Source organism: Oncorhynchus kisutch, linkage group LG17, assembly GCF_002021735.2.
Source record: "Oncorhynchus kisutch isolate 150728-3 linkage group LG17, Okis_V2, whole genome shotgun sequence".
Taxonomy (NCBI): domain Eukaryota; kingdom Metazoa; phylum Chordata; class Actinopteri; order Salmoniformes; family Salmonidae; genus Oncorhynchus; species Oncorhynchus kisutch.
In genome coordinates, this window is record NC_034190.2 from 62601545 (window position 1) to 62619367 (window position 17823).

Genomic DNA, 17823 nt, shown 5'->3' on the forward strand with positions numbered 1-17823 from the left:
TCTCTTCTATGAAACGATTGCCTTTCCTTCATCAGCCCCCATGTTGCATTTATAGAAGTACATGAGAGTGGGTGCTGCTGCTTCTAGCGTTTGTTGGCTGGGTGACAAATAGCCTAGCAATAGCAGGCTCTATTCTAGTGAGCTATCTCTGGACAGCCTTTGAGCCATGGAATCATTGAACCCCAGTGCATCTCGCTTACCTATCCCAGTTAACCTTTACTAGGCTTTGACAACAGGTTTAACATGGCCCTTCACCTGTATCCTGAATAATGAGGAAGGTTTTATATTGGTTCCCCATCGCCTTCATCCTCGTTTCTGAACTGCACTCTATGGGATCTATTTGTGGGGTAAGGTGGGAAGGTCTCTTACCTGAGACAAGGTAGCATCCGCACACGCTTTCCTGGCATCCTGGGGGAAAAAAAGAAGTTACATTTCATTATCACTGATCTAAATAGACAAGTCCTTATTCTATCCCACATAACATCTTGATAACATGACAATTTCTCAAAGAATTCCACCTCAATGAATCAAAGTGTTGAGCCAATCATTTCAGCCATCACGGTAATAAAATTACCATTCCCACTGACTTGATAAACAACACCATCACTTGCCTCTCTAAACCCACTTATTTGGGCTCAGTGTTAACTGATCCCATTGCCCATTTAATATCTGGTAGCACACTACTTGGGCCTCAAGTATGGATCCCCATGCAGGTCCATGTCCAACCAAGGCCTTACCATTATCTAACATAAAGATGTGCCGATGTCACAGAAATCCAGTGCACTTAAGCATATTTCCTTTCAAATCAAGATAAATGTGAACAGTCAGAAAATTGTGCCATTGAGGTGCTAGTTGCTCAATCCATATAAAACAGACGTGACATCAGTGTAATTCCACATGCTAAACATATCTAGACAAACTGTTTATAAAATCATAACACTAAACAATCAAGCTATACATATCCCAGCGAATACATGGTCCTTAAGACACACAAAAATAGAACAGCAGTTTAATGCAGCTCTACACACTGAGGATACAGAAATACTCGTATAAACATCTACCCTACATATACACACCTATGCAACACTGAACAGACCACCACACCCAGCAAACATTTAGATAAATCTCCCTAACATACACACCTTACCATACTACACATTCCTCTAACTCGCTGTTTGTCAATCTACCCAGAGCACACAGTGATTAAAATCTAGCAATACATACATGCCACTAGACACATTCTGAATCTGTGTTTGCATTGTTGTTTATTTTATTTTATTTTATTTTTTATTTCACCTTTATTTAACCAGGTAGGCTAGTTGAGAACAAGTTCTCATTTGCAACTGCGACCTGGCCAAGATAAAGCATAGCAGTGTGCGCATGCAACAAAGAGTTACACATGGAGTAAACAATTAACAAGTCAATAACACAGTAGAAAACAAAGGGGGGGTCTATATACAATGTGTGCAAAAGGCATGAGGAGGTAGGCAAATAATTACAATTTTGCAGATTAACACTGGAGTGATAAATGATCAGATGGTCATGTACAGGTAGAGATATTGGTGTGCAGAAGAGCAGAAAAGTAAATAAATAAAAACAGTATGGGGATGAGGTAGGTGAAAAGGGTGGGCTATTTACCAATAGACTATGTACAGCTGAAGCGATCGGTTAGCTGCTCAGATAGCTGATGTTTGAAGTTGGTGAGGGAGATAAAAGTCTCCAACTTCAGCGATTTTTGCAATTCGTTCCAGTCACAGGCAGCAGAGTACTGGAACGAAAGGCGGCCAAATGAGGTGTTGGCTTTAGGGATGATCAGTGAGATACACCTGCTGGAGCGCGTGCTACGGATGGGTGTTGCCATCGTGACCAGTGAGCTGAGATAAGGCGGAGCTTTACCTAGCATAGACTTGTAGATGACCTGGAGCCAGTGGGTCTGGCGACGAATATGTAGCGAGGGCCAGCCGACTAGAGCATACAAGTCGCAGTGGTGGGTGGTATAAGGTGCTTTAGTGACAAAACGGATGGCACTGTGATAGACTGCATCCAGTTTGCTGAGTAGAGTGTTGGAAGCCATTTTGTAGATGACATCGCCGAAGTCGAGGATCGGTAGGATAGTCAGTTTTACTAGGGTAAGCTTGGCGGCGTGAGTGAAGGAGGCTTTGTTGCGGAATAGAAAGCCGACTCTTGATTTGATTTTCGATTGGAGATGTTTGATATGAGTCTGGAAGGAGAGTTTGCAGTCTAGCCAGACACCTAGGTACTTATAGACGTCCACATATTCTAGGTCGGAACCATCCAGGGTGGTGATGCTAGTTGGGCATGCGGGTGCAGGCAGCGACCGGTTGAAAAGCATGCATTTGGTTTTACTAGCGTTTAAGAGCAGTTGGAGGCCACGGAAGGAGTGTTGTATGGCATTGAAGCTTGTTTGGAGGTTAGATAGCACAGTGTCCAAAGACGGGCCGAAAGTATATAGAATGGTGTCGTCTGCGTAGAGGTGGATCAGGGAATCGCCCGCAGCAAGAGCAACATCATTGATATATACAGAGAAAAGAGTCGACCCGAGAATTGAACCCTGTGGCACCCCCATAGAGACTGCCAGAGGACCGGACAGCATGCCCTCCGATTTGACACACTGAACTCTGTCTGCAAAGTAATTGGTGAACCAGGCAAGGCAGTCATCCGAAAAACCGAGGCTACTGAGTCTGCCGATAAGAATATGGTGATTGACAGAGTCGAAAGCCTTGGCAAGGTCGATGAAGACGGCTGCACAGTACTGTCTTTTATCGATGGCGGTTATGATATCGTTTAGTACCTTGAGTGTGGCTGAGGTGCACCCATGACCGGCTCGGAAACCAGATTGCACAGCGGAGAAGGTACGGTGGGATTCGAGATGGTCAGTGACCTGTTTGTTGACTTGGCTTTCGAAGACCTTAGATAGGCAGGGCAGGATGGATATAGGTCTGTAACAGTTTGGGTCCAGGGTGTCTCCCCCTTTGAAGAGGGGGATGACTGCGGCAGCTTTCCAATCCTTGGGGATCTCAGACGAGATGAAAGAGAGGTTGAACAGGCTGGTAATAGGGGTTGCGACAATGGTGGCAGATAGTTTCAGAAATAGAGGGTCCAGATTGTCAAGCCCAGCTGATTTGTACGGGTCCAGGTTTTGCAGCTCTTTCAGAACATCTGCTATCTGGATTTGGGTAAAGGAGAACCTGGAGAGGCTTGGGCGAGGAGCTGCGGGGGGGGCGGAGCTGTTGGCCGAGGTTGAAGTAGCCAGGCGGAAGGCATGGCCAGCCGTTGAGAAATGCTTATTGAAGTTTTCGATAATCATGGATTTATCAGTGGTGACCGTGTTACCTAGCCTCAGTGCAGTGGGCAGCTGGGAGGAGGTGCTCTTGTTCTCCATGGACTTCAGTGTCCCAGAACTTTTTGGAGTTGGAGCTACAGGATGCAAACTTCTGCCTGAAGAAGCTGGCCTTAGCTTTCCTGACTGACTGCGTGTATTGGTTCCGGACTTCCCTGAACAGTTGCATATCACGGGGACTATTCGATGCTATTGCAGTCCGCCACAGGATGTTTTTGTGCTGGTCGAGGGCAGTCAGGTCTGGAGTGAACCAAGGGCTGTATCTGTTCTTAGTTCTGCATTTTTTGAACGGAGCATGCTTATCTAAAATGGTGAGGAAGTTACTTTTAAAGAATGACCAGGCATCCTCAACTGACGGGATGAGGTCAATGTCCTTCCAGGATACCCGGGCCAGGTCGATTAGAAAGGCCTGCTCACAGAAGTGTTTTAGGGAGCGTTTGACAGTGATGAGGGGTGGTCGTTTGACTGCGGCTCCGTAGCGGATACAGGCAATGAGGCAGTGATCGCTGAGATCCTGGTTGAAGACAGCGGAGGTGTATTTGGAGGGCCAGTTGGTCAGGATGACGTCTATGAGGGTGCCCTTGTTTACAGAGTTAGGGTTGTACCTGGTGGGTTCCTTGATGATTTGTGTGAGATTGAGGGCATCTAGCTTAGATTGTAGGACAGGCGGGGTGTTAAGCATATCCCAGTTTAGGTCACCTAACAGAACAAACTCTGAAGCTAGATGGGGGGCGATCAATTCACAAATGGTGTCCAGGGCACAGCTGGGAGCTGAGGGGGGTCGGTAGCAGGCGGCAACCGTGAGAGACTTATTTCTGGAGAGAGTAATTTTCAAAATTAGTAGTTCGAACTGTTTGGGTATGGACCTGGAAAGTATGACATTACTTTGCAGGCTATCTCTGCAGTAAACTGCAACTCCTCCCCCTTTGGCAGTTCTATCTTGACGGAAGATGTTATAGTTGGGTATGGAAATCTCTGAATTTTTGGTGGCCTTCCTGAGCCAGGATTCAGACACAGCAAGGACATCAGGGTTAGCAGAGTGTGCTAAAGCAGTGAGTAAGACAAACTTAGGGAGGAGGCTTCTGATGTTGACATGCATGAAACCAAGGCTTTTTCGATCACAGAAGTCAACAAATGAGGGTGCCTGGGGACATGCAGGGCCTGGGTTTACCTCCACATCACCCGCGGAACAGAGAAGGAGTAGTATGAGGGTGCGGCTAAAGGCTATCAAAACTGGTCGCCTAGAGCGTTGGGGACAGAGAATAAGAGGAGCAGGTTTCTGGGCATGGTAGAATATATTCAGGGCATAATGCGCAGACAGGGGTATGGTGGGGTGCGGGTACAGCGGAGGTAAGCCCAGGCACTGGGTGATGATGAGAGAGGTTGTATCTCTGGACATGCTGGTAGTAATGGGTGAGGTCACCGCATGTGTGGGAGGTGGGACAAAGGAGTTATCAGGGGTATGAAGGGTGGAACTAGGGGCTCCATTGTGAACTAAAACAATGATAACTAACCTGAACAACAGTATACAAGGCATATTGACATTTGAGAGAGACATACAGCGAGGCATACAGTAATCACAGGTGTTGAATTGGGAAAGCTAGCTAAAACAGTAGGTGAGACAACAGCTAATCAGCTAGCACAACAACAGCAGGTAAAATGGCGTAGACTAGGCAACGGGGCCAACAGATAAAACAAACAAGCAGAATGGAGTACCGTGATTAATGGACAGTCCAGCGTGCATCAGCTATGTAGCAAAGAGATCAGTGTCCAGGGGGCAGCGGTGGATGGGGCAGGGAAGCTGGACTGGCGAGTGTTATCCAGGTTTAAAAAAAAACTAACAATGACTAAATAGCTTGTAGCTAGTTAGCTTCTGGAGGTTTTTGAGTGTGTTCTAAAAATAAATAAAAAATAATAGCGATTCCGTATCACATTGGGTGAGGCAGGTTTCCGGAAGGTATAAACAAATTAAAAGTCAAAAGAGATAGAAAGTAAATATGGGTCCGGTGGGCGTTTGGGACGCGGCGATTCAGGCGGTTAGCAGGCCTGTGCTAACAAGCTAACAGTTTGTAGGCCCGGGCTAGACAAGGTAGCAGTTAGCGGACCGGAGCTGGACAAGCTAGCAGTTAGCAGGCCGAATTAGCAAGCAGGGAGATGGCGAGGGCTAGAGAGTTAGCCTTTGGGGGACGTCGCGATGGGGTGAGTCTGTTTATTCCTCTTCATGCGGTGACATCGATAGACCGGTCGTGGGCCCGGGTATTGTAGCTCAGGAGTATGCTACGGTGGTAGCGCAGGCCGGGCTAGCTTCAAGCTAAGTGGGTGGAAACGCTAGCCAGGGGTAATCATCCGGGGTTGCGGTTTAGCTAGATAGCTAGTTGTGAAGATCCAGCGTATTTGGAAGCTTAGGTTTAGCAAAATGTTTTTAAAGGGATAGCTATGTAAAAAAACGAAAAATAAACAAAATATCATATATTGCTGTCTCCTTGAATCATGTGGGATAGGGAAAAGGCAGGCCATGAAGAGCAAAGCCAAACACACTACAGCATCAAACATGCATAGTGATGTAATCACTCAGTAGAGAAGGGGAGCCCAATAGCAAGGGGAGAAAGGCAAGGAAGGTGGAGCTCTAGGCCCTGTGAGTTCAACTTTTTGTTAATTTGTCAGATCATGGCTACACTATCAAAATGAGATGCGTCTAAACATCCCAAAACAATTCAATTTCAAACTAGACCACAAGCACAATTGTGTTATTTTTGGTGTTTAAACTTATCACTACTGAAAAATGTTTCCTCACTTTTGCTATCCAGCTAGCTTGTTACAAGATAATTGGCTGAGACTAAAACAGATGCACGAGTAAGTTATATTTTGATAGAGGAAATAACGCTGATTTTAGCATTCTTAAGTGCTAAAATGTAAATGTTCAACTGAGAACAAAGTATGTGTTAGGCTTTAGGGACATCTGCGAGAATTGTAGTGCCCTCTAGTGGCTCTATGTAAAATCACTGCACAGACAATGCATTTATGAGAAGAAATCAGGGAGAGGACGATTGTAGAGGACTTACTCTGATCTGGTTCTTGAGCTGCTCGGCCTCCTGACGTAGCTGGTCTAGTTCGCTCATTTTCCTCTGCTAATGGGGTGCTTCGCTCCACCGCCGGGACTCGTGCTGATCTGAGGTGCGAGAAAGAGGAGAGACAAGCTCAACACCCTGTTCACATGGTTTTTCCTATTAGTAATTAGTGTTACTTACCAGACCAGGGTTCAAACAGTATTTACAATCTGATAAAAATCCTAAAAGTACAAACCCAGCCCATCTGGCACTCCAGGCAGGCTCAAGCAAACGTCCTCTGAAACCAGGTCTGGTACACACAGGCAGCTAAATAAACAGCTGTTACGGGGTCCCTAACAAGTGAGCGTCCAAATCCCTGAGACGGGCTCAATACGCAATTCCCAAAATAGCAAGGACAAGCTCAGGGCACTAGGGTTGAATGTTCCAGACATAGAGACCATGTTATGGTCAGATGCTATTTCTAAATAGTAGACTATATTTTCAAGCTAATACCTTAGTGTTGTGAAAGAGAAGAAAATTAAGCTTCCTATCACATTTTCATGTAACGTCCAAGAACGTAACTGTTGAGAAGAAAATTTGGCTAATTTAACTCAGCATACATTAGCATCTATAAAATTCACAGTAAAGACAATTCCTGCTCAGAATCACACATCATTCCCCCCGAAAGATTCATAAAGTCACACAAAGTCACTGGGAATCACAGAATCCCAACCCAGAATCCCAACCCTAGAGAAACCAAGATGTGTCCTTGCCAGCAAGAAACGGTTACCTAGCAACAGGATTCTGCAGCTAGTTTGTGCTAAAGATCACCATTTCCAAAAATTATGCAGAATTTCTCTATCCCCCATCCCATCCCATCCCCTCTCGATAGACTGGCCAACTCGAGGCAAACATATGGTGGCCGGTAGCCATTCCTGGACAACGGAGGCAAAATTGAAATCCCTTGGCGGAAATCCATTGAGTCCGCAAAAACATTGAGAACATACCCCTCCTTTGGCTTGCAAAACAGAGAGGGCTGGAGCGAGAAAAGAGAGAAGCCTGGTGGGTTCTGTGAGCTACTTCTGGCATAGAGGTGCTCAGGTGACAAGGACAAGCACCTAGTTCAGCTCTCAGACACTCTGGCCCTGGTCAGTGGGCTCAGAATTCTCCTCCCAATGTCATTCCTGTAATCCTGGGACACAGTTGATTCAGCTCCTCCAACCAAATCCGGTTAAGACAAAACCTGCTGATGATCCTAAAAGCAGTGGCTATCCCGCTGACCCCAATCCTCTGTTGGACGGGCTTAGCCCTGACACTTTCACTGTCTGGAGACGAAACACAAACACAAAAATATAGGCTACTTAGTGTAGTGATAAATGCTACAGTACAAGTTGGAAGTTCTGCATATTGACAGTCTGGGTTGAAGTTCATTATTGGCTAAGCATCAATGCTACCTTCGATCACTATCCAACAATGCTCATCTGACATTTCTACCAACTGGTTCCACAAACAAAAAATAACCCAATGTCATCGTCAACCAGTTGCCATTGGTTTTTACAAGAACAATGTATTTTGTGTTAGTACATTAACAGGCTTCCTTCCAGCTTTACGATTTGTAGGTTTGACAAAGACAGGGATAAAGGAATTCAGCCAATGAGGCAATTGATCTTAACATCTTCAATGTACATAGGTAATGCATATAGAACTAAGCATTTCTTTAAACTGTTTGTTGCAAAACATTGGGGGGAAACCATTACATTCACCTTTGTCACTGATAACACAGTTAAAGATACACAAATATCCACATTCCTTCGTCCAAGTATGTAGACTATAACAGTTTCCGAGTTTTGCAAAACATTTCAACCATCCCGTCTATTTTCCTTACCTCCCTTTCTCTCCGTCTTTTCTGTATGGGTCGTGTGTCCTAAGAGCTTGGAGACCTTCTGAATGAAGTACCTTATCCTTCAAACACCTGAGCCATCTCAGCAGCTACCTGCCACCTGATTGGCTCACGGGCTAACTGGGTCTACTTCTAAGCAAAGAGACTTAAACCCCTAATCATGTTGATAAAAATGTGTCATGATAATATTACTAACTCTCCTTGTCTTCTCCCTGACGAAAGCCAGTTAGAATGGCCTGTGTGTGGCCCTTCCCAGAACCAAAGCCGTACAGGCAGATCTGTATGTTATTTCAACTAAATACACTTACAAGAGAAAGTGAGTAGTAAGGTCTACTGTGAGTATTCTAAACTACAGGGTAGGGCTGGGCGATATGGCCAAAATATTATATCAGAGTATTTTTTTTTTATTAAAATTTAAAAAATGGCTGTATTTTATGTTTTTTAATAATAAAAGTTCAAAATTTGCTTTATGAGTAGTGTGTGACCCTAGGGTGGCAACACATACATTAAGTGATTTCAAAATGGGTCTTTCTCCATTATGATTTATACTGTTCAATTCCATGTTTTATACTGTTCAATTCAACTTCAACCCCCCAAAAAGTAATAATTTTCATAAATTTCTGCATTTGAGATCATTTCCACACTGCCACGTAGGGCTGCACAATACGGGCAAGTAATATGGGCCTTATTTTTAACCAAATGTTGCAATATGACTTGACATTTAGAGCAAAATACTTTTAACTATTGGAATCATGGGAATAGAATGTCTATTCTAACTATTCTAATGACATACTTTCAATACAGTGGTGTTCGACATGGCAACGAATGAAAATGCCAGGGAGGATTTATTGTGACAGGGTAGAAACTGTTGATAGGTGTTTCCTAGGGGACCCTATAATCTTTCAGTACATTGAATGTTCTCTTAACTACTTCTAGTAGCTAACATATGCTTTCTTTGGGTTTACCTCTAATTTAGAAGACACTGTTGCTTAAACAACATGTTGATTTAGGTCTACACAATCACTGGTATTATTAGACTGTATGGCTAATTACACTTGCGCTTATTCAGTACATATATTAGCTAGCTAGCAATTAGCATTAACAGCTAACAAGATTTAGGAACAACTTGCTAAGAAAATTCTAATTAGCTGTTTGCAGATGTAAGAAACACAGGCTAATAGTGTAATTAGAATGCCTGTAGAATTATATTAAGAAGCAGTGACAACTATCTTTTTCATCAACAGTGTTGCAAATGCATTGACCATGCAGACTGAACTCAAGTGTCTCGTGGTTGAAAAACTTCAAATGCGCTAATTGAGTGACAGGGGGCGTGGCTAGGTCTGTGTGGAAAGCGGCATAGAGTGGAGCGAGAACTCAAGAAGCGAAGTAAACTATAAAAATGGACGTTACACACTGCGTATCACATATAGCAAACCTAACATTCATATACTGGTATAGAAGGTAAAGTAAAAACCCAAACCGGTCCATGCATCAATACCGGTTTATCGCAAAAAAACGGTATACAGCCCAGACCTACTACAGGGTGCCTTGAATAAGCTTAGGGATGTCTAAGATTTATTTATTGGGCCATATTGGATGTTGATGGTGACAAAATAAGATCGTAAATCCAATTACAATAGTCAGTTACATGAAGAAAAAAAGGGAACATTAATACGTTCAAATTGAGATGGAATTTGGTCAAACAGATGGCATTGAAACCAACCATGGTGGCAGAAATATGAGTGGAGGGGGGCTCTGTAAATGGTGGCAGAGGTGGGATATAGGGGCAGCTTGGGGAGTCTACATTGGTGAACGAAGTGTGATATTTATTTGTGAGGTAGCTCTGTGATGGCGGCAGAGGTGTGATTCAGAGGGCCCTTTTCTGTTCTGGTGGTGGGAGTGTGTTGAAACCGCTGGCAGGCCCACTGATAGTGTGTCTCAATGCTGCTGCCTTCTCTCTCAGCCTCTATTTTTAGAGAGGTGGTGGAGGGAAGCAGACTTCACATTTTCCAGCCAGTTCTATTGGCTCCATCAAGCACAATTCAGTGACATAGGGAGAGGGAAGTGAAATTAGGGGGGACCAGCGCTTTAAAGGCATTTCTTCTTCCTATGAAGCAAATCAGCATTTACTACCTTATCAAGCCCTGATGCCACATTGTACTGCTATTTGGCATAGGGAAGCCTAATAAATAGAGGTCGACCGATTAATCGGAATGGCCGATTTCAAGTTTATAACAATCGGAAATCTGTATTTTTTTACACCGATTTGGCCGGAGGGGAAAAAAAGTTGTATTTAACTAGGCAAGTCAGTTAAGAACACATTCTTATTTTCAATGATGGCCTAGGAACAGTGGGTTAACTGCCTTGTTCAGGGGCTGAATTACAGATTTTTTACTTGTCAGCTCCGGGATTCAATCTTGCAACCTTACAGTTAACTAGTCCAGCTCTAACCACCTGCCTCTCATTGCACTCCACGAGAAGCCTGCCTGTTACACGAATGCAGTAAGAAGACAAGGTGAGTTGCTAGCTAGCATTAAACTTTTAAAAAACAATCAAGCAATCATAATCACAAGTTATAACTACACATGGTTGATGATATTACTAGTTTATCTAGCAACGCAGGGGGATGGTTTAACAAAAGTGCATTTGCGAAAAAAGCACAATCGTTGCACGACTGTACCTAACCATAAACACCCATGCCTTTCTTAAAATGAATACACAGAAGTATATTTTTTACCCTGCATATTTAGCTAAAAGAAATCCAGGTTAGCAGGCAATATTAACCAGGTGAAATTGTGTCACTTCTCTTGCGTTCATTGCACGCAGAGTCAGGGTATATGCAACAGTTTGGGCAGCCTGGCTCATTGCGAACTAATTTGCCAGAATTTTACGTAATTATGACATAACATTGAAGGTTGTGCAATGTAACAGGAACATTTAGACTTAGGGATGCCACCCGTTAGATAAAATACAGAACGGTATTTCACTGAAAGAATCAACTTTTTGTATTTTTACTTTGTTTTTGCATTATTTAAACCAAATTGAACAGGTTTCATTATTTGAGGCTAAATTGATTTTTGATGTATTATATTAAGTTAAAATAAGTGTTAATTCAGTATTGTTGTAATTGTCATTATTACATTTTTTTTTTTTTTTTTTTTTTAAATCATCCGATTAATCTGTATCTGTTTTTTGGGTCCTCCAATAAATCGGTATCGGTGTTGAAGTCCTATTCGGTCGACCTCTACTAATAAAAGAATCATAGAAACTGTTGAGTAATTCCTTCATTTTCAAAAGCATCCAGTGGCAATTACTTCACATGCAATAACAGCTATAGATTTGATCAGCATAAAAGTGGATAAGATAGTCATTACTAAGCCACCTTTCCAATCACATTATAGGTTCTGAGACAAAGCAGCCAAATCACCTCTCAGCACCCAATTTCTCCTACCCCCAGTATGTAAGCAAATGTTATTCACATAAAGAATACATTAAAAAAGACCGGCTTGATTCAAAATGGAAATATACTGAACAAAAATATAAACAGAACCATTTCAATGATTTTACTGAGTTACAGTTCATATAAGGAAATCAGTCAATTTAAATAAAGTCATTAATCTATGGATTTCACATGACTGGGTAGGCGTGCAGCCATGGGTGGGAGTGGGAGGCCATAGGCCCAACCAATGGGGAGCCAGGCCAAGCCAATCAAAATGTGTTTTTCCCAACAAAAGGGCTTTATTAAAGACAGATATATTCCTCAGTTTCATCAGTTGTCCGAGTGGCTAGTCTCAGACAATCCCGCAGGTAAAGAAGATGGACGTGGAGCTCATGGGCTGGTGTGGTTACACGTGGTCTGCGGTTGTGAGGCCAGTTGGCCGTATTACCAAAATCTCTAAAACGACATTGGAGGAGGCTTATGGTAGAATAATGTACATTCAATTCCCTGGTGGACATTCCTGCAATCAGAAAGACAATTGCACACTCCCTAAAAACAGTTCTGGCATTGTGTTGAGACAAAACTGCACATTTTATAATGGCATTTTATTGTCCCCAGCACAAGGTGCACCTGTATAATGATCATACTGTTTAATCAGCTTCTTGATATGCCACACCTGTCAGGTAGAAGCATTCTTAGCAAAGGAGAAATGCTCACTAACAGGGATGTAAGCAAATGTGTACACACATTTGAGCGAAATAAGCTTTGTGCGTATGGAAAACTTCTGGGATCTCATGAAACACAGGCCCAACACGTTGCGTTTATATTTTGTCTAGTATAGATAATGGCCGAATCATAATTGGGTCGTTGTGGTGTAAAGAAGAGGGACGCTCCTCCCGATGGCATGAGGAAGGAGACTGAGGAAGGCTGGGTGAGTATTTAGGGAGATGTTCTGGTGCACAGGAGGATAGAGGAGAGGGAGGAGAGGCGGAGGGAGGACAGAGCCAGATTAGCCTAATGAGATTTAACAAGCAGAGGGCGATTGGGAGGAAACCTGCTAATTAACCCCTAGGTGAAGGGGAACAGGGTGTGGTAACCTTCACAACATTAAGAACCCAGCGGAGCAGGAGCACAGACCCAATCACCTTGCCGCTACTGCTGGGAGCCTCTTAAGGTTGCAGCCTGAGAGCTCGGTGCTATACACACTTACAGTTGAAGTCGGAAGTTTACATACACTTAGGTTGGAGTTATTAAAACATGTTTTTCAACAACTCCACAAATTTCTTGTTAACAAACTATAGTTTTGGCAAGTTGGTTAGGACATCTACCCTGTGCATGACAATACATTTTTCACAGAGATTAATTCACTTAACTCACTGTATCACAACTTCAGTGGGTCAGAAGTCTACATACACTAAGTTGACAGTGCCTTTAAACAGCTTGGAAAATTCCAGAAAATGATGTCATGGATTTAGAAGCTTTGATAGGCTAATTTACAAAATTTGAGTCAATTGGAGGTGTTCCTGTGGATGAATTTCAAGGTCTTACCTTCCAACTCAGTGACTCTTTGCTTGACATCATGGGAAAATCAAAAGAAAATCAGCCAAGACCTCAGAAAATAAATTGTAGACCTCCACAAGTCTGGTTCATCCTTGGGAGCAATTTCCAAATGCCTGAAGGTACCACGTTCATATTTACAAACAATAGTAAGCAAGTATAACACCATAGGACCACACAGCCATCATACCGCTCAGGAAGGAGACGTGTTCTGTCACCTAGAGATGAACATACTATGGTGTGTAAAGTGCAAATCAATCCCAGCACAGCAAAGGACCTTGTGAAGATGCTGGAGGAAACAGATACAAAAGTATCTATATCCACAGTACAACGAGTCCTATATCGACATAACCTGAAAGGCTGCACAGCAAGGAAGAAGCCACTGCTCCAAAACCAACACAAAAAGCCAGACTACGGTTTCAAATCAAATCAAATGTATTTGTCACATACACATGGTTAGCAGATGTTAATGCGAGTGTAGCGAAATGCTTGTGCTTCTAGTTCCGGCAATGCAGTAATAACCAACGAGTAATCTAACCTAACAATCCCAAAACTACTACCTTAAACACACAAGTGTAAAGGGATAAAGAATATGTACATAAAGATATATGAATGAGTGATGGTACAGAACGGCATAGGCAAGATGCAGTAGATGGTATCGAGTAAAGTATATACATATGAGATGAGTAATGTAGGGTATGTAGACAAAGTGGCATAGTTTAAAGTGGCTAGTGATACATGTATTACATAAAGATGCAGTAGATGATATAGGGTACAGTATATACATATGAGATGAGTAATGTAGGGTATGTAAAAATTATATTAAGTAGCATTGTTTAAAGTGGCTAGTGATATATTTTCCATCAATTCCCATTTGCAACTGCACATGGGGACAAAGATAGTACTTTTTGGAGAAATGTCCTCTGGTCTGATTAAACAAAAATAGAACTGTTTGGCCATAATGACCATCGTTATGTTTGGAGGAAAAAGGGGGAGGCTTGCAAGCCGAAGAATACTATCCCAACCGTGAAGTGACCATCCCAACCAAGTGACCAAATACACTGACTTTTTAAAGCAAAACTACTTCTTATGGTAAACCGGAATTATCAAAATATTACCACCACACTGGAGGTCACGAGTCATGAAGGCAGTCAAATTCCATGTGACCATTTAGTCATAGTGAAGGTAATTAGGCTTCTCCAAGCTCTGATGTTGCTGCTGGTCAATAGTAGCCTACCAAACTTGCTAAATGCCTGGTACCCGGCACTCTATTGTCCCTCTAATCATTCAGACATCAATGCAAATGTATTAGAAAATCTATATCAAAACACTTCACGAGAAGGGCCTCCCTAGTGCCGCAGCGGTCCAAGGCACTGCATCGCAGTGCTACTAGACATCCTCATTCGAGTCCAGGCTCTGTCGCAGCCGGCCACAACCGGGAGACCCATGGTGCAGCGCACAATTGGCCCAGCGTCATCCGGGTTGGGGATGTCCACTAGCGACTCCTGTGGCGGGCCAGGTGCATGCACGTTGACACAATCGCCAGGTGTACGGCGTTTCCTCCGACACATTGGCGCGGCTGGCTTCCGGGCTAAGCAAGCATTTTGTCAAGAAGCAGTGCAGCTTGGCTGGGTCGTATTTCGGAGGACGCGCGGCTCTCGACCTTCGCCTAATAGTTTTAAGCTAAACGTTCTGATCTGTTGCGTCAGCCACACTGCGTAAAACCAGTTTTTTTATGCTTGTGGTTGTATTAATTTGGGATCGATTGCACCCCACAACTCTCCAAGACTATGTTTGGAATATTTATTTCTTGCACAGAATAAGTTGACTTTTGTACTATGGGGGATAGTAGATTGAGATATGCTAGAGCTTTTGCTATTTGTTTGGCCTACTCTTCTCGTTGGCTGATAACTAAATGTGGACAGTTTTTCAATATGCACCTCGGAATTGAATAAGGACACGCGCAGTTGCATCCCCGATGTGTCTGTCTTCCCTTGTAGCCTGTGAGAAAGACCCGATCATGTGATTGAGTGGCCAACTTTTGTAGAACTAAAGTTACATTAATAACTCTAAGCATATAGTAGTATTCTTCATACTAAATTAACTAGTGTAGCCCACAGCCATTTGGCATAGCCACATCAGGACCTAGCATAAGGACAACTCAGAGTATGCTATTATTTGCTTCTGAAATAGAATACATTTTCTTCATACCATGTTTCTTTAGGCCTGTCTAAAATAATGGATTTATTGTGAAGGTGTAGGCTATATTACATGGATTTATTCAACTTTTTTGCGTGGAATCCAGGAGATGCTAAATGTGTTTGTTAATTAACAGTCAACTAGCGTGAGAATGAGAGTTATTTGCTTGACAATCACCGGCTTACAAAAGTTTGTGGCCGCCACAGCCCTAGTTGCGTCCATTCCGGTAGACTACACAACTCCGTAAAAAATAATAGCAATTCTACAGCACACTTGGTAACAATGACCCAGCGAGTTACGTTGGTTGTAACTAAACTAATAAAGCCTGTGAATTGATATTGCAGATGCCATTTTACAAGCATCTGCCTGCTGAAGGTGCCGCGCAGATATACGAATAGCCTACTAGAAACAGGGATCGGCCTACCTCTCGTTGCCGCGAGTAGCTATGTCTCCCGCACTGTGCACAGTTATGACAGTCCTACGCAGTTACATGCATAAAAGTTCAATAGGCTACTGAACTGAAGGAGAGGACACATCAACTCAGTCACAACAGACAAGTTATTTTCTGATTAACTTCTTGGATATAGGGGGCGCTCTTTTAATTTATGGATTAAAAAACGTGCCCGTTTTAAGCGCAATATTTTGTCACGAAAAGATGCTCGACTATGCATATAATTGACAGCTTTGGAAAGAAAACACTCTGACGTTTCCAAAACTGCAAAGATATTATCTGTGAGTGCCACAGAACTCATGCTACAGGCGAAACCAAGATGAAACTTCAAACAGGAAATGAGCAGAATATTTGAGGCTCTGTTTTCCATTGTCTCCTTATATGGCTGTGAATGTGCCATGAACGAGCCTAATCTTTCTGCCGTTTGCCCAAGGTGTCTGCAGCATTGTGACGTATTTGTAGGCATATCATTGGAAGATTGGCCATAAGAGACTACATTTACCAGGGGTCTGCCCGGTGTCCTTTGTCTAAATTGGTGCGTAATCTTCAGCTGCAGGCATTTTCCCATGGGATTCAGAGGAGAAAGCACACTTCCACGAACGATATATCATCGAAGAGATATGTGAAAAACACCTTGAGGATTGATTCTAAACAACGTTTACCATGTTTCAGTCAATATTATGGAGTTAATTTGGAAAAAAGTTCAGCGTTTTGATGACTGGATTTTCAGGGTTTTTTGGTAGCCAAACGTGATGTACAAAACGGAGCGATTTCTCCTACACAAAGAATCTTTTTGGACAAACTGAACATTTGCTATCTAACTGAGAGTCTCCTCATTGAAAACATCCGAAGTTCTTCCAAAGGTAAATGATTTTATTTGAATGCTTTTCTTGTTTTTGTGAAAATGTTGCTCGCTCAATGCTAACGCTAAATGCTACGCTAGCTATCAATACTGTTACACAAATGCTGGTTTTGCTGTGGTTGAAAAGCATATTTTGAAAATCTGAGATGAGACAGTGTTAACAAAAGGCTAAGCTTGAGAGCTAGCATATTTATTTAATTTCATTTGCGATTTTCATGAATAGTTAACGTTGTGTTATGCTAATGAGCTGCGTGGATAATTACACTCCTGGATAGAGGTTTTTTTTCGTAGCTAAACGTGATGAACAAAACGGAGCGATTTGTCCCAAACAAATAATTTTTGGGGAAAAACTGAACATTTGCTATCTAACTGAGAGTCTCCTCATTGAAAACATCTGAAGTTCTTCAAAGGTAAATGATTTCATTTGAATGCTTTTCTTGTTTTTGTGAAAATGTTGCATGCTGAATGCTACGCTAAATGCTACGCTAGCTATCAATAATCTTACACAAATGCTTGTTTTGCTATGGTTGAAAAGCATATTTTGAAAATCTGAGATGACAGTGTTGTTAACAAAAGGCTAAGCTTGAGAGCTAGCATATTTATTTCATTTCATTTGTGATTTTCATGAATAGTTAACGTTGCGTTATGGTAATGAGCTTGAGGCTGTATTCACGATCCGGGATGGCTAGAATCAAGAGGTTAAAACAATAAGACGAAAAAAATGTGCGTTTTAAAATCTGTTTCTGACCATACATGCTTTATTTGGAACATTTGAACCGGGGACCGATGCGTGTCAGTGAATCGTTACATCCCTAAGACCATTTACTCAATCGCAGTTCTTCATTTTTACATGAAGTGGATGAAGTTAGAAATCATTTTACAAGCAGAAGGGCACTGTCAGGAGAAGCTTCCTTTCCAAAAGTTCCAGGCAGACAATTTGTTTTTGAGACTGGGGGGGTGCTATATTTATTAGGTATATCATAGGTGATTTTCAAAGATGCATTATC

General features: G+C 42.6%; 1 protein-coding gene across 6 annotated transcripts in view; it reads right to left on the reverse strand.

The window, feature by feature from the left end:
- Nucleotides 1–17823, reverse strand: part of LOC109908081 (guanine nucleotide-binding protein G(I)/G(S)/G(T) subunit beta-1) — a 53525-nt gene that overhangs the window by 12188 nt on the left and 23514 nt on the right. For 2 of the 6 annotated variants that reach the window (XM_031794346.1, XM_031794348.1), the window contains exons 1-4: nt 8294–8545; nt 7416–7733; nt 6424–6530; nt 370–408 (exon numbers count right to left, since the gene is read on the reverse strand). In XM_031794346.1, the coding sequence (XP_031650206.1) occupies nt 370–408; nt 6424–6480 (96 nt within the window). In that variant the 5' untranslated portion in view covers nt 6481–6530; nt 7416–7733; nt 8294–8545. Of the gene's footprint in view, nt 1–369; nt 409–6423; nt 6531–7415; nt 7734–8293; nt 10756–17823 lie in introns of those variants that run through there. The other 4 variants (XM_020506525.2, XM_020506526.2, XM_031794347.1 and 1 more) reach the window with 3 other exon arrangements.